Source organism: Psammomys obesus, unplaced genomic scaffold, assembly GCF_907164565.1.
Source record: "Psammomys obesus unplaced genomic scaffold, mPsaObe1.curated_primary_1811, whole genome shotgun sequence".
NCBI lineage: Eukaryota > Metazoa > Chordata > Mammalia > Rodentia > Muridae > Psammomys > Psammomys obesus.
In genome coordinates, this window is record NW_026596120.1 from 17,831,770 (window position 1) to 17,854,961 (window position 23,192).

At 45.4% G+C, this 23,192-nt stretch overlaps 1 protein-coding gene across 1 annotated transcript; it reads left to right on the forward strand.

Annotated features, from left to right (window-relative positions):
* Positions 1-676: 676 nt before the first annotated feature.
* On the forward strand, positions 677-17,212 carry Slc25a20 (solute carrier family 25 member 20). The gene is made up of 9 exons (XM_055629930.1): positions 677-880; positions 5,083-5,175; positions 8,732-8,859; positions 10,780-10,870; positions 13,245-13,362; positions 14,467-14,539; positions 14,887-14,996; positions 15,570-15,694; positions 16,406-17,212. Exons 1-9 carry the CDS (start codon positions 776-778, stop codon positions 16,466-16,468), a joined length of 906 nt encoding a protein of 301 aa, XP_055485905.1. The 5' UTR covers positions 677-775; the 3' UTR covers positions 16,469-17,212.
* The last annotated feature ends 5,980 nt before the right edge of the window (positions 17,213-23,192 follow it).

Below are 23,192 nucleotides of genomic sequence, written 5' to 3' on the forward strand. Positions count from 1 at the left end.
CACATTTTCTTACCTCAGATTTTCTTTTCACCTTTGTTTGTTTCAAGACAGGATTTCTCTGTGTAGCCTTGGCTGTCCTTGACTCCTTTGTAGACCAGGCTGGCCTTGAATTCACAGTCATCCACCTATCTCTGCTTCCCTGATTGCTGGGATTACAGGTGTGTGCCTCTGGGCCCAGCTCTTAATCCAGATCTTAATTCTTTACCACCCCAGTGAGATCTTCTTCTCTTGTTTAACTAATTAGAGTTACAGATTATTTGTCTCCCACAGTTTCATTCTTCCCAGACTTATTTTCATACAGAGCAATTTTTACCATATGACCTACTATGCATCTTTCACTTTGTCAGGGTTTATCAAACTATTAAAGACAGGTACCTGCGTGTTGTTCTTCTGTCGTTGTTCAGCACCTAAAAAAGAGTGGCTGGCACGTAAAAGGGTGTATGTGGCTTCTGAGGAGTGCACGGATACATAGCACCACAGAGGACCAGAGAAAGAAGACGTCAAATCCAAGAAGACTTCCTGGAGGAGTAAAACCATAACAGACACTCCGAAACCCCTCCCAGACAGCATTGGGGAAAGCCCCGCCCACGAAGGCGGGGCAGAAGCCGGAAGTAGACTCCGGGCGGAAGCCAGCCTAGGCCCGCTGGACCCGCCTTCTGACCCGCCCAAGGCCCCGCCCACCGTAATGTAGGTGAAAGGTCAGTGGAGCTGCGGGGCAGCACAGCAGGACCTAGGACGGCCGGGAGCTGCCAGGTGAACTGACGGAAGGCTGACCATGGCCGACGAGCCGAAACCCATCAGTCCGGTTAAGAACTTCCTGGCCGGCGGCTTTGGCGGCATGTGCCTGGTGTTCGTAGGGCACCCCCTGGACACGGTCAAGGTGCGCGGAGTCTGGATTTGGGGCTTGGCGGGGAGGGAGGGCCCGAGGGGACGCGGAGAGTAGGGTCCCCCGGGTCTCGGGACAGAGGTGGGACGGGTGGGTGCTTGCGTGGGAAGTTCACAGGGGGTTGGGATGCAGTTGACCCGCAGAGCGCTGGTCTGCCTAACCGGGGGGAAGGCTCTGCATTCAACCCTCCAGCACCTTAAAACAAAACACACAAAACATTCAACCCCTCGCCAGTCATTCTCTGGGGAGTGGGCAGAGGCTGGTCCTGAGAGCCAGACAGCTCCTATTTCAGTATCTTCGCGTGACCGTCCTTTCTGACCCCCACACCACTTCTTTGGAGATGAGAAAAAAAACCCTTTCTCTCCAAACCTGCTTCCAGTTAACCCTAATAATGCTATAAAGGTTGAAACATCTGTAGACTTAGCCTCCCCAAAAAACAAAGCACTAAGGTGCCAGAGATGTCCTTTGACACAGTCCCATGAAACCACTGTGCTGCATAGCCTTCTCTTGTGCACCTTTCTTTGCCTCAAGAAGCACTTGGCCATTTTCTGCCAGTCACTCACTGCAGGGTAAGCTGCGTAACTTATTGTGTAGTCACCCCTATAGGAAGCGATGGTGATCAGCCAGGCTCAGGTGAGGAAGAGGCCTGAGACAGAGGAAGAGTGCTAGAGCGCTTCCTAGACCCTCCTCTCCTCACCCCTCCATTCCTCCCCTTGGGGCACTCTCAGCAAGGTTTTCTGAAGACCAAAGTCTATATCCAATGACTTAGCTCCTAAAGACTCACTATGTTTTGTTTTTCCTGGCCACAGACCTGAAGGAAAAGGACAGGTCAGCCAGGATGAGCCTGTGAGGAGAAGACATGAGTCTTGTGTGTGTAGATGTGTGTTGCTGAGGCAAGGAACCCAGAGAAGACATGAATCTCATGAAGAGCGGTAACCTCTGTGGAGACTTGATAGGAAAAAGAAAACACTATCCAAGAGCTCTTGTCAACAGTATCTGTTGGCAAGCTTGGCCAGCAGGCTCTGTTGAGGAGTGAACTGAAGACAGGGCTCGTTTAGGGGGTGGGTTCTGTAGTATTGCCGTGTGAAATCAGATTGTAGCAGCAGTGAAAGCTGCTTGTTGGTGCTTAGGCAGTGGCTGGCTCAACTCTAGCGAGGGAAAGTATGTTTGGACTTTATTCCTAACCTTATTCTCCAGAGGCAGAAATCTTGTTCTATACCTCTGAGACTTAAAAACAAAAACACAAACAAAAAAAACGTCCTTGTCTCCTTGTGTAAGCGTTGCTCCTTTCTTGTACCCTCTTGTTCTTGATGGTACTCCCAGCAACGGCCCAGTGACCTCTGTACTGACTTATAAATGACTGAAAATGCTCACTGGCATGTTGACACCAGAAGACTTTTTCTTTTAGTGTAAACCAAAACCACAGCGGACTGCTGTTCTTTTGACCCCACAGAGCCAGGTGGTCAACTAACACCTGATGCTTTTGTGATTTGCTGTGGGTGTCTGGTTTTGTTTTTGTTTGTTTGTTTTTTGAGATATAGTGGTGTATCCTATTCAGGCCTCAAACCCATTAAATTGCAGATGACCTTGAACTTCTGCTGATCTTTTTTCTACCTCCCAAGAACTTGAAGGTTCTTCCAGAGTTTCAAAGCAACTGAGCTATGGCTCACATATCCTGTTTACTAAGAACTGTCACAGTTCAGAACTGGGGCTTGGAAAATTTTTGTGGATGGCAGTGTTGGAGCAGGCATTGAAAAGCTGACTGAAGCCAAGCTTGGTGGCACTTGCCTTTAATCCCAGCACTCAGGAGGCAGAGGCAGGTGGATCTTTGTGAATTGGAGGCTAGCCAGGTCTACAGAGTGAATTCCAGGACAGCCAAGGCTACACAGAAAAACCTTGTCGCAAAACAAAATCACAAATAAATAAATAAGACCACCTAAAGGAAACATTTTATAAATATATTTTATTTTCTTTATTAATTACATTTTATTCATTTTGTATACCCCCTGTGGTTCTCTCCCTCCTCCCGTCCCAATCCCTCCCTATTTTATAAATATTTTTATCTATTTATTTATTTATTTATTTATTTATTTATTTATTTATTTATTAAGTGTGTGTGTTCACGTGACTGAAGGTGACCATGGAGGTCAGAGGTATCAGATTTCCTCGGAGCTGGAGTTTCTCGTACTTGTAGCCACCCAACATAGGTGCTGGAAATTGAACTCCAGTCCAGTGCTCTTAACCACTAAGCAATCTCATCTTTCTAACCCAAAATAAAGTTCTTTTTCTGTTTGCTTTGTTTTGTTTCTGAGACCGTTTTTCTATGTGTAGCCCTGGCTGTCCTGGAACTCATGCTGTAGACTAGACTGACCTCGAACTCTATCTTCCCACCAGTGCCTCCTGAGTGTTAGGACTAACGGCGTGTACCGTCAGTGCCCAGCCAAATAAAGATTTTGCCCCCTTTGGTGGGAAATTATGCCTACCTGACTTTGAGCCAGCCTGGAGGTGTACATAAGGGTCTTCTGATGAAAAACAGTGGTAGCCACTGGACATTATGACTGTTGTGTCCCATAAACCCCACAAATTTGAGTGTCACCCCTACTGTGTAGTGAACAGCTTCCTTACTGGGGCATAGAAGGTCCTAACATAAGCAACAATAAAGATTTATGCAGAAGTGGAAGAGCATGTTGAAACGAGGTTCTGGACAGGTTGGTGAGAGGATAGCTGTTTAGAGGCATTTGGAAAACAGACTACAGAAGTGCTTCTGTTACAAGTAAAACTTTGCCCTGAGCCTTAGGGGGCTAAAGACAAGACCCATTAATGCTCATAATCTTTGTGAGTCTTATTTTGGGGGCACTTTAGGTGGGTGGTCTGCCTTAGGTCTCTTAATCTCTTCCTTTTCTTTCTTTCTCTCTCTCTCTTTTTTTTTTTTTTTTTTTTGAGACAGTTTCTCTGTGTAGCCCTGGCTGTCCTGGAACTCTCTCTGTAGACCAGGCTGCCCTTAAACTCAGAGGTCCACCTGCCTCTGCCTCCTGAGTGCTAGAATTAAAGGCTTGCACCACTCCTGCCCAGCTGGTCTATTTCTTTTTGAGATAGATTCTTTTGTAGCCCAGTCTGGCCTTGGACTTCTTATGTAGCCAAAGATGACCTTCAACTCCTGATTCTTCTGTCTTTACTCCCTAAATGCACAGTGTGGTTTTTGTGAAATAGTGAAGAAGATGCCTAATGGTTTGGGCATGTAGCATAGTTACTGGTAGAATGTTTGTCTAGTCTGCATGAAGCCCTGGTTTCAAGCCCCAGTTTCACATAAAATCAAGCATGGTGTTGATGAATATATATATATATATATATATGAATAAAATTTGGTATCCTATTAAATATTTGCCAGTAAAAAGAATGAAATTGTTGGGGGTATGTGTGTGGAGGAAATAGGAATGATGTAGATTATTTACATGAGGTACATTTTATATGTGTATGAGATTGTCAAAGAATAAATATAAAACATGCTTGTAAAAGAATGAGATGCTGGAGACCTGGCTCAGCTTAAGAGCGCTTTCTGTTCTTGCTTAGGGCCTGGGTTCAGTTCCCAGCGCCCACATAGCATTTCACAACTGTCTTTAACTCTAGTTCCAGAAGTTCTGGCAGACTCTGGGCGCTGCATGCATATGGTATACATACAACATACATATGGCCAGGCAAAGCACTCATATACACAAAATAAAAATAAACATTTTTTTTTAAAGAATTAGTACTTCTACACAGAAATCCTGCCTTACGAAAACGCTAATGGAATAAAAGTGAAGTCTGAGTCAATTAGATGAAGAAAATGATGAAGATGTCTACAAAGATGCACATTTTGTTGGGTGGTCGTGGTGTGTAGCTTTAATCCCAGCACTCAGGCCGCATAGCCTGGTGGATCTCTGTGAGTTCAAGGCCAGCCTGGTCTACAGATCCAGCTCCAGGGCAGCCAGGGCTGTTACACAGAGAAACCCTGTCTCAACAAACAAACAACAAACAAACAAACAAACAAACAAATATTTCCCTGTTTAAATGAAGTTGAAGGGCTGAGGATATAGCCCAGTGGGAAAGTTTCTTGTACAAACTCCTAGGTTCAGGCTCCAGCACTGTAAAAAGCACAAGGAGGAGGAAGGGGGAGAAAAGAGGAGGGTTGGATCATCGCTGGTTTCTGGTTTCAGGTCCGACTGCAGACACAACCGGCAAATTTGCCTGGACAGCCACCTATGTACTCTGGGACCATCGACTGTTTCCGGAAGACTCTTGTTAGAGAGGTACGCTTCTGGTGCTGCGCAGAGGGCTGTACTCGGGTTGGTATGGCCCACTGGGGAAGAAGACAGTTGTGCTGGCCACAGCCCTTGCTCCCTAGCCATGTCCTTTTCATCTGCTATGGAGCCTGTTAATTCCAGCTACCTACCGGTTATATAGGCGAATGAAGCCAATAAAATGCTTCATTCTTACAGATGGTGGAAGCACGCAATGGAGAATTAGCAGGGTGTAATTGAAGCTGTGAACTGGATAAAAATTCACATCTTGCCATGTGGCAGTGCATGCTTGTAATCCCAGCGCTTGGGAAGCTAGGCTAGGAAGATCATAGTGCAAGGTTAGCCTGGGCTACACGGAGAATGCCTCCTGTATCAGAAAAGAGTAAAACTAGATAAATGGCTCAGCAGTTGAGAACACGTTTATCTTTTATTTTTATATGTGTTGGTGTTTTGCTCACATATTTATCTGTGAGAGGATGTCAGATCTCCTGGAACTGGAGCTACAGACAGTTGTGAGCTGCCATGTGGGTGCTGGGAACCAAACTCTGGAAGAGTAGCCAGTGAATGCTCTTAACCACTGAGCCATCTCTCCAGCCCCACTTGTTCTTCTTAAAGAAGACCCAGGTTTGGTACCCAGCACCCACACTGTGGCTCACCATTTATAACTTCAGTTCCAGGGGATCGAAAACCCTCTTCTGACCTTTGAGGACACCAGGACACACGTGCACATACATATATGCATTCATAAAATATATCTGGAAAAAAAAAAAAAAAGACAAGAAAATCCAACATAAAGAAGTATGTGAAATTTGGAGAAAAAGAGGCCAGCAGAGTCTCTGTACTCCTAGATAAGGACATTTGTGTTAGGGGTTATTTGTTTATATAATTTTAATAGAATATGATTTTTAAAAAATTATGTGTATGAATGTCTATATCTTGGGTGTTGGGGGCAGAGCTTATGTAAAATCCAGCTCCTAAGGCAGGCCAAAGTAGCACATATTTATAGATTTCCCAGAAGGCTGAGGCAGGAGGATCGCCAGAGGTGAGTTGGAATCCAGCGCGGGAAATACAGTGTAAAAAAAAAAAAACAGAAAGAAAACAGTAGAGGCCTAACAGAACGTAGCAGGCTTCCAGTCCTTATTTGTACAGCTTCCTGGCTTTTCTTTTTTTGTTTGTTTGTTTTTGAGATAGGATTTCTGTGTAGCCTTGGCTGTCCTGGACTCAGGGACAGCTTTGTAGACCAGACTGACCTTCTACTCACAGAAATCCACCTGCCTCCGGCTCCCCGAGTACTGGGTTTAAAGGCATGCGCCACCACACCCGGCTACCTCCCTGTTTCAGTGTTCCAGATTTAGCTCTGTTTTCTGGAGTTGCCAGATAAGAATCATCTCCATGAAGTTGGCTGACCATTGGAGTAGAGGAAGACTGGATGAGTTGTCAGGAGCCACGTGTGGCCCCTGAGGAACTGGGCATCCTTCTCATCCCAATGTAGAGCTGCTGGGGAGACTGATGGGGCTGTGTCACCCTGTGCTCTGGTACCGCCCTCCTAGCTCTCTGTCCCATGCCTGTGTATTGCTTCTGTACTTTGCCCATGGAGAGTGCTCCTGCAGCTTGTGGCATTGCCAGGCTCCCGTGGGCAGGAGTCTGTCTTTCTTGCCTGCCTTCTTTCTTTTTCTTTTTCTTTCTTTCTTTCTTTCTTTCTTTCTTTCTTTCTTTCTTTCTTTCTTTCTTTCTTTCCTTTCTTTCTTTCTTTCTTTCCTTCTTTCTTTCTTTCCTTCTTTCTTTCTTTCCTTCCTTCCCTCCCTCCCTCCCTCCCTCCCTCCCTCCCTCCCTCCCTTCCTTCCTTCCTTCCTTCCTTCCATTTTCTTCTATTTCTTTCTTTGACAATGTCTGTGTAGCCTTGGCTGTCCTGGACCAGGCTGGCCTGAACTCACAGAGATCCACCTGCCTCTGCCTCCCGAGTGCTGGGATCGCAGGTGCGCACCACCACCGCCAAGCTACCAGGAGTCTTAATAGGTACATGTGTGCCCTTTGGCTCTCAAAAGGAAAGGTGTATATTTTGCTGGGTCTGCATTGAACGCAGGTCTTCAACCTGGGTCTGTGGTGCCCTCCCATTGTGCAGTCTGCCCTGTGTCAGGAGCAGTCTTAAATCTTGTTTTTGGCATTTGTTTCCAAAATCATTTTACTTGTTTTTAAGGTTATAGAAGCACTTACTTTCCCCCTGAAAGGCAAAGCAGTCAAGTGGTCCTTGTTCCCTCCTCGTGCTCCAGAGGCAAGGACGCTCAGCTCCTTTAGTTGCTGGCCCTGCTTCTGCCTCTCTGCATTTGCTACTGTATTTTCATATGTTTATGCATCTTGACACACATCTTAATCTTCTCTAGCCGCCTAGTTGTGGTAGGCTGTTTAACTCGTACAGTTCCTATTCTTGTTTTTTTGCCTTGCATATCCATATAATTTTTATCATGTTTTTGTGACTGGCTCTATTTCACCTTTATTTTGTTTAGAGGTGCCAGGGATTGAATCCAGGTCTTGTGCATCCCAAGTATTCTGAGCTATACCTCCATCCTTCACTTTATTATTTTTGATTATGACTATGTGTTTTCTCCCTTTTTTCCTTTTTTTTTTTTGAAAGAACTCTTAGTCCTTTTGCCTCTGTTTCCTGAGAGCTGGTATTACAGGTGTGTGCCACCATACCTTTTCTTTTTAAGATTTATTTATTTTGTGTGTAGTACTGTTTTTGCTGGCCTGTATGTATGTGCCCCACATGTTTACCTGGTGTCCAGAGAGGCTCTTTACTGATGATCCATAGCTCCAGGCCTATCCCACTCCACTCCACCTTCAAGTTCTTTAAAAATGTTTTTTTTTTTTTTTTTTTTTGGTCAAGTATGGTGGCGCAGGACTTTAATCTTAGCATATTGGGATTGGGAGGGAATGAGGGAGGGGGCTACAGCTGGGATACAAGGTAAATAAACTGTAATTAATATAAAAAAATTAAAAAATCATTTTATTAAAAAAAATTCAAAGCTATCTTGGTCTACATAAGGAGTTCCAGACCAGCCAGGGGTAGAGAATGAGACTCTCTCTCAAAAAAATTATTTTGAGACAAGATTTTATTGAATTGCCCAGACTTGTCTTAAACTCACATTGTATCTCAAGCACATCTTTATTCTCATCACTTGGGAGGCAGAGGCAGGCAGATCTCTGTGAGTTCAAGGCCAGCCTGGTCTACATAGCAAGTTCCAGGACACCCAGGATTATACAGAGATAACCTGTTTCAAATAATAATAATAATGAGGACTGACTCTCTCTCACACTCACACACACACACACACACACACACACACACACACACACACACGGGGGTCTGGAGAATATATCTCTCTTGTGCTTGAAAAAATGAATAAGCAAGCCACAGGTTAGAGGTGGTGTGGCCTCCCTTGGGCCGTGGTGGTGAGTTAGGGTACAGCTCAGAGGTGAGCTTTTGCTTGGCCCTTGGCTTGATTCCTAGCGCTGAAGTAGAGTGGTGGTATCTATGAAAGCAGATTGTTTCTGCGATTCCTTACAGGGCATCACAGGGCTATATCGGGGCATGGCTGCGCCCATGATTGGAGTCACCCCTATGTTCGCTGTGTGCTTCTTTGGGTTTGGTTTGGGGAAGAAACTACAGCAGAAATCTCCAAATGATGTGCTTACGTAAGTATTTTCAGGCAGCGCTCAGTGCTGCTCTTGGTGGTGTGATAATGTGTTGAAGGAAACAGTCTTGACAACTATTCTGTCCCTGGGGTTCCAGGGCTGACTAGTGGGCATTCTGAGTGAAGGAAGTACCTGCATTTCCTTTGTTCTGTGAAATGAAAGAGTAAAGAAGAAAAGAACCCTCCTCTGCCTCTTTGCCAGGTTATTACTTTCTCATCTGTAGCAAATCCCTTCTGCACAATGCTGTTTGGGAGCCGAGTGCTGAAGTGCATGTCAGGTACTGTGCTGGTGTTTACTGCCTCAGTAAGGACACAGTGGGTTTGTTCTCTGTTACCTGATGGAGCGAAGGTTCCAGTGGCTGGAGAGATGGCTTAGTGAGTAAGTGCACTTGTTACTTTGCAGAGAACCTGGGTTCAGTTCCCAGCACCCACGTGGTGGCTCACAACTGTCTGTAGCTCCAGTTCACGGGGATCATATGCCTTATGATTTTCTCTGACACCAGGCATGTTCCTGGTGCATGTACCTGCTGGCTGGCAAAACAATCACGCACAAAATACATTTTAAAAAGGACTTCCTGTGAGGCCTCCCCTTTTCTGAAGAGAAACAGGGGTGGATGGGGGAAGGACTGGTAGGAGAGGAGGAGAAACTGTTACCAGGATGTAGAGTAAATAAACATTTTTTGAAAAAGGACTCTGTAGCAAAGATGACCTTGAACACCTGATTCTTTTGCATGCACCTATTGTGTCCTGGGATACAGTTGTATACCACCCTGGCTTTAGCAGGGTTGGGGATTGAACTCAGGGTCTTGCACATGCAGTTTCCCAACTGAATATCTCTCCAGCCCTTTACATTTTTTTATATTTTATTTTGTGTTTAATGTGTATGGGTGTTTTGCCTGCATACCTGTTTACCTGCAGTGCCTGAGAAAGCCAGAAGAGGGCGTCAGATGTCCTGGAACTGACATTTCAGGCTCTTTGGAGCTGCGCTGTGGGTACTGGGAGTCAAACCTGGGTTCTCTGGAAGAGCACCCGGGTTCTTAACTACTCAGCCATATATCCAGTCCCTTGTATGTTTTTGTGTTTTAGTAAGTTTGTAGAGTTAGTTTGGGTATAAGCAGACAACTAAGTCAGAATTATACCTCAACATTGAAAAAAATAATGTATAAGTGTCTTGGGATGAAGAGGAATTCTGAGTGAAACTCTGGATTTGACAAGGTTTCCTTGGTCCTGAGCCATGCAGGTAACAACCCCTGGAAAGGCTGCAGGAAACAACCATCAAGGCTGGCAAGGCGTGGCATCTAAGAACTCAAGGGAGGAATCAGGGTGCCATATGGTTGTATTCTGTTCTGTCTCCACTTCAGCCCATATGAGTAAGGGCCCAAGATACAGATAAAGGTGTTTGTAATGTGAAATTCCATTTCTAGAGTCATGATGTTCTGCATGTGTCTAGATACTGTGAGGGCCCCCAGGTCTGGTAGTTTTTTTGAAGCTGTTGACTACTGGCAGATCAAAGTCCTAGGGATATATATCATCTCTGATACATGTCCTGCAATGTGACAGCTCAGAGCTGTGTCATGCTTTGGGCTGTGTTCCCACACAGCAACCAGAGAAACAGCCTTTCTTTAGGAGCAGAATGAGGCACTTTGGACCCCATCCCCAGCATCCTCTCCGCCTTTCTGCAATGACCTTCCTACCTGCCATTTAGTATGGAAAGGAGTTTGGTTTGTTTTTTTGTTTAGACACCCAGGTAGACTCAGCACTCACAGATAGGGGAGTAGCAGGTACGGCAGGTGTTTGTGGTGTCCACATGGTGTCCTGTGAAAACACAAGATCCTTTTTAGGGAACGGTCCCTGCTGGGATGGCATCCACCCTTGGTGGATAACCTCAGATGGCTGCTTTTGGGTTTTGTTCTCAATGCAGCTACCCACAGCTGTTTATGGCTGGGATGTTATCTGGAGTGTTTACTACTGGAATCATGACCCCTGGAGAACGGATCAAATGCTTGCTGCAGGTAAGGCTGTGGGCTGTGAGGAGGAAACAAACACACTGTTTTGCATGCCTGTTAGTTGCATTGTGGGTTTCTGTCTTAAGTCACAGTCTTGCTGTGTGACTCATGATCCTTCTGCCTCAGTCTGTCCCCATGCTTAGCTTACAAGCAACTGCTGGGGTCATGGGCATATTCTGCCATGCCTGGGTTTATGTCCTTTTTTCCTCTGTGAAGTCTTTAAGTCAGTTGTACAAAATAAAGTTTTCAAAAACATGAAAGAATCAAGAACTAGATGTCAGCTATAGGCAAATGCTGAAGTGAGGCAGGAGGAGTTCAAGCGTTGTGTGGCTCATAGCTATAATCCCAGAACTCAGGAGGCTGAGGCAGGAGACTTGCCATAAGTTCAGTGTTACAGTGGGCTACATAGAGTTGTAGGTCAACCTAGGCTACGTTAGGATACCCTGCATCAAAGCACCAGTAATGAAAATGAAAAACAAAACCAACCAACCAAACAACAATTGTACAACTATGCAACTCAGCAATTGTATTCCTGGGCATTTAGTTCAGAGAAATAAACACTTAAATGTCTTTATGCAAATATATACAGCATCTTCGTTTATAATAACACAGCACTAGAAAGAACACAGGTATCCTCAAATTGGCTTTATCTATACCAGAGGGTGGCCTTGAACTTCTGATTACAGCCTACACCTCCAGAGTGCTAGCACTGCAGGCAGGGCCAGATTCAGATGTTCTTGAAATTAGAAAATTATAGAACAAATCAGGCGTGGTGGCACATGCCTTTAATTCTGGCACTCAGGAAACAGAGGCAGGCAGATCTCTGTGAGTTGAAGGCCAGTGTGTTCTACACAGTTCTAGGACGGCAGGGCTATATAGAGACTCTGTCTCAAAACAAACAAAAAACTGAAACACAAAAGCAAAATTATAGTATGGCATCTACTGCACTTTGGGGCAGTAAAATGGACATATGCAGCATCTTGGGCAGGCCATAGCTCAGTGATAGAGTATGAAGTCCTCAGTTCAGCCCCCTTGGATGACCTTTCCCTTTCTGAAATGCTGCTGACAAGGGCAGATGCATCATATGACATTTTATTCACTTACTGTGCTATTTTAGTTCTGTTTGTTTTGTTTTGGGTTTTATTGAATTTTTGTTTGCATTTAAAACAGAGTCTCAAGTGGCTCAAGCTAGTCTCACACTTACTATGTAGAGAATAGTAGCCTTGAACTCCTGGTCCTCCTGCCCCTTCCTTTCAGTTGCTGGGGTTATAGGCATGCACCATCATGCCTGGTTTTTGTTGTTATTTCTAAAGAAAATTTAAAAAATAATATTTGGAATGAGCCACACAGTACATATTTGACTGTAAGGACGACTTTATAGGTCAGTTCTCTCCTAACTTCATAGGGGTCCTGGGGATCAAGTTTACACAAGTGCCCTTACTACTAAGTCATCTCACTGTCCATTTTTCTTTTCTTTTTTTGAGACAGTGTCTCAATTAATAGTCCTTGCAGGCCTGGAACTCACTATGTAGAGCAGACTAGCCTTTAACTCACAGAGTTCTGCTTGTTTTTGCCTGCAGAGTGCTGGCATTAAAGGTGCCATGTGTTTGGTTGTTAGAGACAGTCTTTAAAACAAAATAAAAAATAAAATCTTATTATATATCTTAGGTTGGTGTGGAACTCACTTCACTGGCCCTGAAGTAGCAATAATCTTCCTGCCTCTGTCTCTCGAGTGCTATGATTATAGGCATGTGCCACCCATCCAGCAAAGGGATAAACCCAGGCTAACCTTGTACGTACTATGTAGCTGGGAATGAGGGAACTCCAATTCTTCCTGCAGCTCACCTCCCACATGCTGGGATTACAGAGTTGATAGCCCATACCTGGTCTCTTCTTTAAGTTGACTGACTCCATTGTAACAGTTTCTGGATCCTTTTCCTTGTTGGCTGCTGTTGAGTGAGGCATCCATTAGGTCTTTTATTTAAGTTTTATTTTTCAGTTTGAAGTTATGTTTGGTTCTTCTTTATACTAGTTTCTCTGCTGAAACTCTCCATTTTCTTCACTGTGGCTCTTTTTATGTGTCAAGTATATTAAAAATTTTTCATTAAAGGATTTTTATTTGATAGCTGCTTTAAAATCTTTGTCAGACAGTTCTAACATCTCTGGCATCTTGTTGGCACACACACACATAAGCATGTGCGTGTGGAGGCAGGGAGCAGCTCTTGTCCCTAAGGGTTCACCTACCTTGTCTTTTGAGAGTCTCTGGCTAGCCTGGGCTCAGTGATTCAGCTAGGTTGGCTAGCCAGGAAGCCCCAGACGTGCTGCGTCTGTCAGTGCCAACGTTGCTGTTTTTGACTTGATGACTTTCCATCCCTCCCAGATTCAGGCTTCAACAGGGAAAAACAAATACAATGGTACCCTGGACTGCGCAAAGAAGCTGTACCAGGAGTTTGGGATCCAGGGCTTCTACAAAGGGACTGTGCTCACTCTCATGCGAGGTAAACTCTGAAGATCTGCATGTTAGGTCACCAGGAAGGTCAGCTGATGAGTCCGCCACTGAGAATCTGCCCTGGATTTCTAGTCAGTGATGACAAATGCGCCTACAAAACAATATATGTGTCCTGGTTATAGGCAGCCTCCCCCAGTATGGACACAGAGAAAGTGCACCCTTCCTGAATGTCTTCAGGGGTGGAAGGCAGTGGCTACTAGACAGAAATTGTGGCTGAAGGGTTGAGAGGGGGAAAATAAAGACTAGTAGTGGGAATCTCCTCAGTGCATGCGAGGCAGTGCTCTACCATTGAGGTATACTCCCAGACGTCCTCTTGGTTTTGACAGGCAGAATTTCTGAGGCAGAGACAGTCTATCCCGGCATCTTGAAGGAAGTTCAAACAGTTAGCTGTGATTATAGCTGCTTAGTGGATATGCCAGTGGTGACCACTGACAGGAGACCTGGAAGGTGAATGACATCATCTTTACACTCAGAGGTGCCTGGCTGCCAGCAGTATCTGATAGCTGCAGAGGGATTCTTAAGAACAGGGTGTAGCTGGGAGGCGGCGGAGCACTCCTTTATGCCAGCACTTGGGAGGCGGAGGCAGGCAGATCTCTACGTTAGAGCCAGCCTGTACATAGAGTGCACAGACATACACGCAGGCAAAACACTCATACACATAAAGAATAAAATAAAAAGCTACAAACAAACAAACAACTAAACTGAAAAGGATGTAGCTGCTAGAACTTCTCAGGATCTTCCCCAGGGAAGAACGAATTGGCTGTCCCAGAAGATGTAACATACAGACTGAGCAGGCTGTGCTTATGTATTTATAGTATATATGTGTGTATATGTAGTATAAATATAATATACATTTATATAGTATATGTATGCATGTATAAATAAAACAGAGAATGAGGTCATGAATTTGAGAGAGAACGGGGTGGTACATGCGAGGGTCTGGAGGGAGGAAAGAAAAGGGGAAATGATGTAATTATAACCCAAAAAACAAACTATTTAGAAAAAAAAAAAACTTGAGAATCCTTGAATAGTCTAGTACCCATCTTGGAGATTTTATCAATTTTTAATTCACCTTTTTCTTGCCACCCAACAGATGTTCCATCCAGTGGGATGTATTTCATGACGTACGAATGGCTTAAAAATCTCTTCACTCCAGAGGGAAAGAGGTGAAAAGAACATTAGAATGTAAAAGCCATTTTCCCACAACTGGATAGGTTGTCCTCTCCCATAAGTGGGTCTGAAGCAGACACATCTGTCTGTGGCTCCGTGTAATTGTTCCTTTAGTAGCTGCTGGACTACAGCTCACATCTTTTACCCTGTGCCTTACTCGATGCAGAAGTCTTTTAAATAACTTGTGGAACCTCCAACAAGAGCGGCAGCAGCCAGGTCTCATACCTTGGCCCTCCTCCCTGGGCTGAAGCCCTTCCAGTAACTTCTTTCCCAAGTATAGTGGAGGGACTGGTTTGAAGGCACTGCCAGGCTTTTGTCTGACAGGGGTTGTGGTGTTGTGCAGTGTCAGCGACCTCAGTGTCCCTCGGATCCTGGTGGCTGGAGGCTTTGCAGGGATCTTCAACTGGGCTGTGGCAATCCCCCCGGATGTGCTCAAGTCTCGCTTCCAGACTGGTGAGTGGAGTGGCTGGAGTACCCCAGCACTGTCCATCCCGGGTGCAGAGGGTTTGTTTGTTGTTTGAGGAAGGCTCGCAGCCTAGGCTGGTTTCTCATTTGCTGTATAAAAAATGATAATTTTGAATTCTTGCTCCTCCTGCCTCTACTTCCCATAGCAAGGGTGCACCACCATATCTGGTGAGTGCCACGTCTTAAGACTCAGGGTATATTTTCTCTTTTCCATGGCATAATCCCAGCATCTGCCTGACCAGTATTTTTCACATCTACAGTCTAGATTTGCTTTCATGTCAGCCTAAATACAAAATGAAACAGTCTGTTTTCCCTCTCCAACTTGAATGGAGGCTGTTGAACTCATGTTTAACTCTCGTGGCACCAGAAGTCCAGATGTTTATGTCTTTGCCCAGCGTGAGCTGAGTTATGAACTACTTGTAAGTGTGGCCTTCAAGGTATTCTTCCCTCGTGCCAGCTCTGACCTGACAGATTTAATTATTAGATCGTCCTCATGTGGGTTGCCATGGTCGAGTTACAAAGCTTCTAGGAGCTTAAAAAAAATTGGGTTCTGCCCTACAGCACCTCCTGGAAAATATCCTAATGGTTTCAGAGATGTGCTGAGAGAGCTGATCCGGGAAGAAGGAGTCACTTCCTTGTACAAAGGGTTCAATGCAGTAATGATACGCGCCTTCCCAGCCAATGCAGTGAGTATCTGACAGGGGCTGTGATTTTCCCTCGGGACTCAGGGAGGAGCTGCCTTTTCTTTCTCTGGGGATTGCACTGACACTCAGCATCCAGGCCCAGCCAGAGCTGCTTCCTCATCCTCTCGTCTCCCTGTAGCTGCCAGCTCTTAGAGCACTTTAAGTCAGGGATTTGAATCTCTTGACCTGGTTATCACAAGTGGCAGTTGCAGGACATATATTTTCTCTTTTTCTTTTTTTCATCTCTTCCTTCTCTCATCTTACTCTTCCCATCCCTCCCATCATTTTTTTTTTTTTTTAAACAAGGTCTCTGTGTGTAGCCCACTCAGCCCTCAAATTCCCAGTAAAAGTGTTAGGATTGTAAGAGTGTGTCACCACAGCCAGCTTAGCATGCATGCTTCACTCCCAAGGAAATGACTGTAGCTTCCTTTTCCCTCTCCTCTGCCTTCTCCCCATCTCTTCTTTCTTCTTTTAGCAGGTCCCTACTATGTAGTCCAAGTTGGTTTTAAACTTGAGATCTCCCTGACTTAGCATTTGGAGTATTGTGTGCACAGGCATTCATTGCCACAGCCAGTTTAATTTGCTCCATTAATCTGGTGGGGGATTGGGATTAGGGGAGGGGCTCTGGTATTGACAGGACTAACCAAGCAGATGGAATCTAAAAATGGTCACCCTCTCTTGCCGGTTTTTCTTTTCAACCCAACCTCTTCTTAGGCCTGTTTCCTTGGCTTTGAAGTTGCCATGAAGGTACTTAATTGGATTGCCCCCAATTTGTGAGGCTGAAGACTGTTCAAGACCTGTGGATGCTGGACAACTGTTGCTGAGAAGCAGTGGGCAGGACTGGGTAGTCCTGAGGCTACCCAGTGAGGGGAGGGAAATGGCGAGATCAGAGTTCCCCTCATGGCTATGATGGTGAAACTGTTGCCTTAACAACATCCTCTACCTTGTATAACTTGGTGCCATTTTGAAACTTGAATTTACAAGATTTGCAGAGAATTGGAGATGGAATAAATAGTTTATAGACTTACTCACTACCTTTGGCCAAATTGCCACCTGATTGACTGATGGCCCACTACACTCAAAATACTCCTCACTAAAGAGTTGATGGCTGACTCTCGGGGGCCCCTCTCCTATTTTCAGCCAGCCAAAGTAGGAGCTGGGATCTTTAATCGCTAGCCAGGAAAACCAACAGATGCCTATGGTAGCATCTGCCTCTAGGCTATACACAGAGCTGTGGATGTGAAGCACACATCCATCTACCATATGGACTAGGTAGTATACCTAATAACAGACCACCACCAAGTAACTACTATTTTTTGACATTTTTAAACAAAATAAGTAAGTCGAATTACCTAAATTTCCAAAAGAAGGTGGAGAATTTTCTGTCCTACACAATGAAGACAGCCCCAGCCTCCTGGGATGACTGTGGAAGCCATAATGTAGGAAGGCTCTTTTTGCACATTCTTGCCCCATGAGAGCACTGAGTTTTAACAGGAAACAATAAATATTGTTTCTACTTTTTGCACTGTGTGATATTTTCTCTTGTCATTTGGGCACACTTCAGCAGAGTTCAGCTGTGCCTTGGAGACTGTCAGGAATCAAGTGTCCATTCCTGGGGGCCATAGGCTGGGCCTCTAGGATGGAAGGAGGAAGTTTTGGCTGACCTGGACTTCTCTGGCTCTTGATCTTCTGGGTGGGGCAGGGAGACTTGATGAAAAATTGTTCATAGAGTACTTAGTGTCTGTTGGGCAGGCAGGCATGCTGCCACAAGACCTGGCTTGTCATCCATCCTTTCGCTCCTTCTCCTTTCTGTGCTGAGCCACATGGCTATCTGAGTTTATAGATGGAAAGTCAGTTGTTCTGAAAGGACAAACGCAGTCTTGAGTTAGGGGGTGGCTGTGGGTCTGGCATTTGCTGTGTGGGCTCTCCAGGTTTGTTTCATTATACTGTGATGATTGATAAGCAGGTGTGGCCAGAAGATGTTGGAAGAAGCTGGATGTGGAGTCCTAAGACACATGGTCCTTGTATTAGTGGGGGAAGAGCTTCCTGAGGGGAGCTTTGCTTTTCTGGCACTGTCCTGCCTGGCCAAAAAAGATAGTTCCAGTGTCACTTCCTGTCCCATTGCACAGAGATCCTTGGGACTTTGGCTTTGGAACCATCACCTAGAGGATGAGAGAGACAGAGATACCTCACCTGGGAGTCGGGGTTGTGCAGCTAACCTTTCAGGAAGATGAAGATTAGAGAGTTCAAAGAAGAAAGCTGTTTTCAAAAGAGTATATTTCTGAAGGGGCTGGAGAGATGGCTCAGCGGTTAAGAACATTGACTGTTCTTCCAGAGGACCTGGGTTCAACTCCCAGCAACCACATGGAAGGTCACAATTGTTTCAGGGGATCTGACACCCTCATACAGGCAGGCAAAACACCATTGTACGTAAAATACAAATAAATTATTTAAAAAATATATTTCTGAATGATCAACTGAGAATTGTGGCTCAGAGGGTAAAGACATATGCCACCAAGACTGACCACCTGAATCTGATCCCTGGAAGGAGAATGAATGAACTCCTGTAAGTTGTCCTCTGACCTTCACACATGTGCCATGGTGTATGTACAACCCCCAATAATAAAATATAGTAAAAATCTTCAGACTTACGACCAGAAAGCATTCCAGGACAGCCAGGGCTACACACAGAAACTCTGTCTCGGGGGGGGGGGGGGCGAGAAAAACCCACAACTATGGCTAAGTAGAAAATATCTTGTTTGTTCAAGGCAGGGTCTTATGTAGCTCAGCCTGGCCTTGGATTCTCTGTGTAGCTGAGGAGGATATCCTTGAACTTCTGATCCTTCCACTCCCTCACAAGTACAGAGATTACAAGTATGCATCACCAAGATCAGTTTACAAGGTGCTGGGGAATGAGCCAGGCCTTTATGCATGCTAGGTAAGCACTAGGCAATGCCAACTTTGCTACATCCTCAGCCAAAAATAAAAATTTCAATTTTAAATAAAATCTTTCTGGTTTTTAATTGTGTGTATATGTGTGTGTGTTTGCATGTGGGTATGTGAACATGAGTACAGGTGCTTGAGGAGGCCAGAGGTGTCAGAGTCCCTGGAGCTCAAGTTACAGCTGCCTGATGAGGGTACTGGGAGTCAAACTCAGATTCTCCTGGTAAGTGCTCTTAACTGATAAGACATCTCACCCTGTCCCCTTTTTGTTTTTCTGAGACTGGTGACTGTCATGTAGCCCAGGCTGGCATCAAACTCATTATGTAGCTGAGGATAACCTTGACTTCCTGGTCCTCTTAAATGCTGGATTACAAGTATGCATCTCCACACCTGGCTGAAAATAGCATTTTATCTGTGTGTGTTTACAGGTGCATATGTGTAAGCATTTTTATGTTTAGGCATATTGAAGGTGAGTGTATGTGTGTCTGCACAGGTACAGGAATTTATATACAGGTGCTGAGGCCAAAGGAGGAAGCTGGGTTTCCTGCTGTTTCTCTCTCTGCCTTGTTCCTCTGAGGTAGTCTCTCACTGAACTGGAGCTAGGCTGGGGCTGATCTTCTCTCTGCCCCTCATATTGCTGGGGTTACACACCCATGCATATATGATCACACCCACCCAGGTTTTAGCATGGGTTCTGGAGACTTAAACTCAGATCCTCATGCTTATATAGCAAATGCTATTATCTGATGAGATACCTCTCCAGTCCTAAGTAACTTTTTAAAAGGACGAAAACTGGGGGCCCTTTTCCCCAGGAAGGTTAATTTAAGTCTCCCTCTCTTACTGCTGGAGGATCTGTAGTACCTCAGTTACTAGGACATGACCATATGCCTCCCTGAAGTGTTCTCTCTCTTTTAAGCCAAGTTAGCATGTGATGAGGGAGAGTACAGACTTTAGATTTTAAGTGCAGACTTGAAGGAGGAGAGAGATTTCAGAAAAGGACAATAGTGCAGCCTCTCAGAGCCACCCAGTCTCTTCATATTCCCCAGGAAATGAAACTGTTGGGAAACCTCTGCCCTAGACTGAGTTGGAGTATTTGCATTTCAGCCAAATGCCAGCCGTTCTCATGGTGTGAGATCATTTTCCCTTGGAGATACTTCACATCTGAAAGTGGAGTGTTTGGCTTCCTTGATATTCATGATGGGGCCTTATTTTATCCCTTTGCACTTTGAGAGGATGTGAAGTCAAACAGAGAAGCCCCTGGAGGCATGTCTGTGAAAGGAACAGGGCAGATGGCAAGTGACCGCCCTCCCAGCCAGGGCTTGCTTTTATGATGTACTTTGAAATGCCACCTGTTCCTTATATATCTCTTCCTGACAGGAGTGTGGGGGATGGGGTAGAGGTGGGGAATGTGGGACCTCCCCAGTGATTTCTCTGTCATAGTCAAATGGAAGCCAGACAGTGCCCAGGGAGAGTGCCCTGGATCAGAATTAAAAAAAAAAAAAAGTTCAAACTGGGCTAAGGGTGAGGGACAGGGCAGGCTGTTGCAACAGTGCCCTTCAGAAGCACAGTCGCACTACTGATACAAGGGATGCATTTTGTTCTCTGCAGCCTTTTGAGGCTCGAAGCACAATCTAGTCCCCCAACCCCTTAAACACACATACTTGTTTCATTCTCTGATTCCATCCTGTTGTGTAACCCAGGCTGGCCTTAAACTTGCTATGTAGCTCATCTGGCTCTTGGAACTGTGATCCTCATGCTTTGGTCTCCCACGTGCTGGGATTTCAGGCATGTTCCACTGTACAAACATCTCCTATACCTTTTGACTTCTTCATATTCTCTCATTTCCATATTTCCTTCTCTTCCTCATTTATCAATATTAGGGTATAGTACAGGCCCATGATTTCAGCTATTGAGGAGGCTGAGGCAGAAGGATCACAAGTTCAAGGCCAGCTGTGATACAGAGTGAATTCAAGGCCAGCCTGGGCAACTTTGTGAGACTAACTCAAAATAAAACCTAAAAAGGTCCTGGACTGGATATGGCAGATGACTAGTGCTTGCTTAAGATGTGATGCCTTCACTTCAATTCCCTGTTATAAAAAAGAAAATCAAAACTAGTGGTTAGATTGTATGTTCTGCCAGTGAGCGATCCCTCTCCATTCTCTCAAATCTATCCTCACTGAACTCAATATTTAGTTAGATATAATTTTTATCTTCATTTTCAGATGTAGAAGGCCCAGCTAGGATGAAGTGGCCTGCAAAGATCATTAGCAAGTCTGTAACTGAGTAGGGACAGTGTGTTTAGGTGTGTCTAGGTGGCCTGAGGACACTCCTGTGATGTTATCAGAAGTTGTCCTGGGGCTAACTTGACCAAGGCTGCTTTAGACCTGTCTGTATTTCTGGGTCAAGGCCCAGGGACTTGGCCTGTGAGTCAAGCCAAGACTGTCAAGTAGAGTTCTGACAGTCACTGAAAAGGCCTCAGGGCTGCTGCTCCCTGAGGGCTCCCTTTTCTGCTTTCTCTGCTACGGTAAATATACAAAGGCTCTCATCTCTCCAGGGTTGTTTCTTGTGCTTCCCAGTTTCTTTCCTTGCCCTCAGGTATCTCAAAAGCAAGCAATGTCTTCTGCAGACACTGACACTTTCTTGGGACACAGTGTCCCAGGAAAGAAGGGGTTGGCTCACAGGTACAGAAACAGGTGGCCGTGGAATTAACTGCTCCCTGGAGCATGGATGTTTGTTAAAATAGATCAGACCTCCTAGATCAAAGACTGCACCTCATGGGTGAGGGCAAAGTTCCCCAATCTCTCCTGCTAATCAGAGGCTCATGAGTACTCCTAAGGTTAGCCAGACAGTGTAGGTAGAAAATGAACTGAGAGGACTGGGACAGTGAGGGACTGCTGTACGGAGGTGCTCAGGTGACTAGCAGGTTCCAGTGCACAGTGGGGACTGGAGGAGCTTGAAGAAGCTGAGCTGGGGGTGTGACACAAGAGTGTTGTCAAGCATGCCCTTGATTCAGTCCTCAACACTGAACAAACTGAGCATGGTGACACATGCCTGTAATCCTAACTCTCCAGAAGTGGGAGCAGGAGAATCAAGAGTTTAAGGCGGTCAAATGGCCTCTTGGTTAGGTGAGTGGGTTGTGTTTCCACTGGAGCTGAGTTCCCTGAGTAGATAAAAGGTATGAGGTAAGTAATTTGGGACCTGGGCCAAGGGCAAGACTTCAAGGAGTATTCGCTTCTCCCTCCCTTGGGGAGGGGAATGGTTTTAAGTAATAAAGCTATTAAGAGTATAGGAGAGTCACTATTTTACTGGAAACCGCAGTTGGTACCCTGCCTAAATTTTCTTCCATAAGACCCTCCCTGCCGTTGGGCTAAACAGCATGTGCCCCACCTGTGCAAACTCCGAATCCGAGGTTGTAAACACCTTTGAGAATTAGCCTCACTGTGTTCCTGTCTCTATCTGTGGTGTGGCTGCTGGTGGTCTGTGCAAGACGTTCATTAGTATAGGGGTTGTGAGGAAGACACCGTAGAGTGAGGGGCCTCATCTGCTGGATTGCTCTTGCTCCTGAAGGTTTCTGCTCTAGGCTTTTTCCACCCACCACTGTCACTTGTTCTTAGCAGCTGTTTGTCAGCACTGGCTGTGGTGGGTTTGGTTGCCATGGTAACAGTCAGTGGTGTCGCTGGACAGGCATGAATGCAGGATGGATTCAGGACAAAGGTTGAAGATGCAGGGCTCAGGTCCCTGGTGTTCTCTTTTGTTACAAGGCTTTTTAGTGGAAATGGGCATTCATGGTAGCCCTTGCTACTCTTCTCATTATTGAAGGATAGTGGAGGTGGTCAGGTTGGACCTACAAGCTGTCTAACTTCACTGTGAGTCTGATACGTGGAGACAGATAAGGAGCAGCTGTAGGGTGTCTAATTTCTGTTCACTTCAGGCCTTTTGTTGTTGCTCCTGGTGTTGAACCCACTTAGGCTTGGTACTAAAGTACAACCTCTGTCACTGGGTTACACCCTGGCCTCTCTTCAAAACACCTGTTTTTAAGATTTATTTATATGTTTGAGTGTTTTGCCTCCATGCCTGTATATGCACCATGTGTGTCTGCAGAGATCTGCAGCCTCTGTGGATCCCCTGGAACTGGAGTTATGAATGGTTGTCAGCTGCTACGTGGCTGCTGGAAATCCAACCCAGATCCTCTGTGAGAGCAACAGGGCTCTTAACCGCTGAGACATCTCTCCAGCCCCAACCTGCCCTCTTTTTTTCTGTTCCTTCCTTTCTTTCTCTCTCTCTCTCTTTCTTTTTGTTTATTCCTTCCTTTCTTTTTCTTTTTAAGGACAGAGCTCTCTCTGCATCGCCCAGGCTGGCCTCAAACTGCACAAGAGTGTTTCCCCTGCTTCATTCTCCTGAGTAATGGGGACTGCAAGTTAATGTGCTGCTAAACTAGGTCAGGGTGCCCTCTGTCTGCTGGACAGATCCAGGTGGTTGAGCTGTGCTGCATCTGTGAACAAGTCAGGAAACCCAGACTGCTGGCAGAGGCCAGTAGGCTTTCAGTGCACCGGGAGAC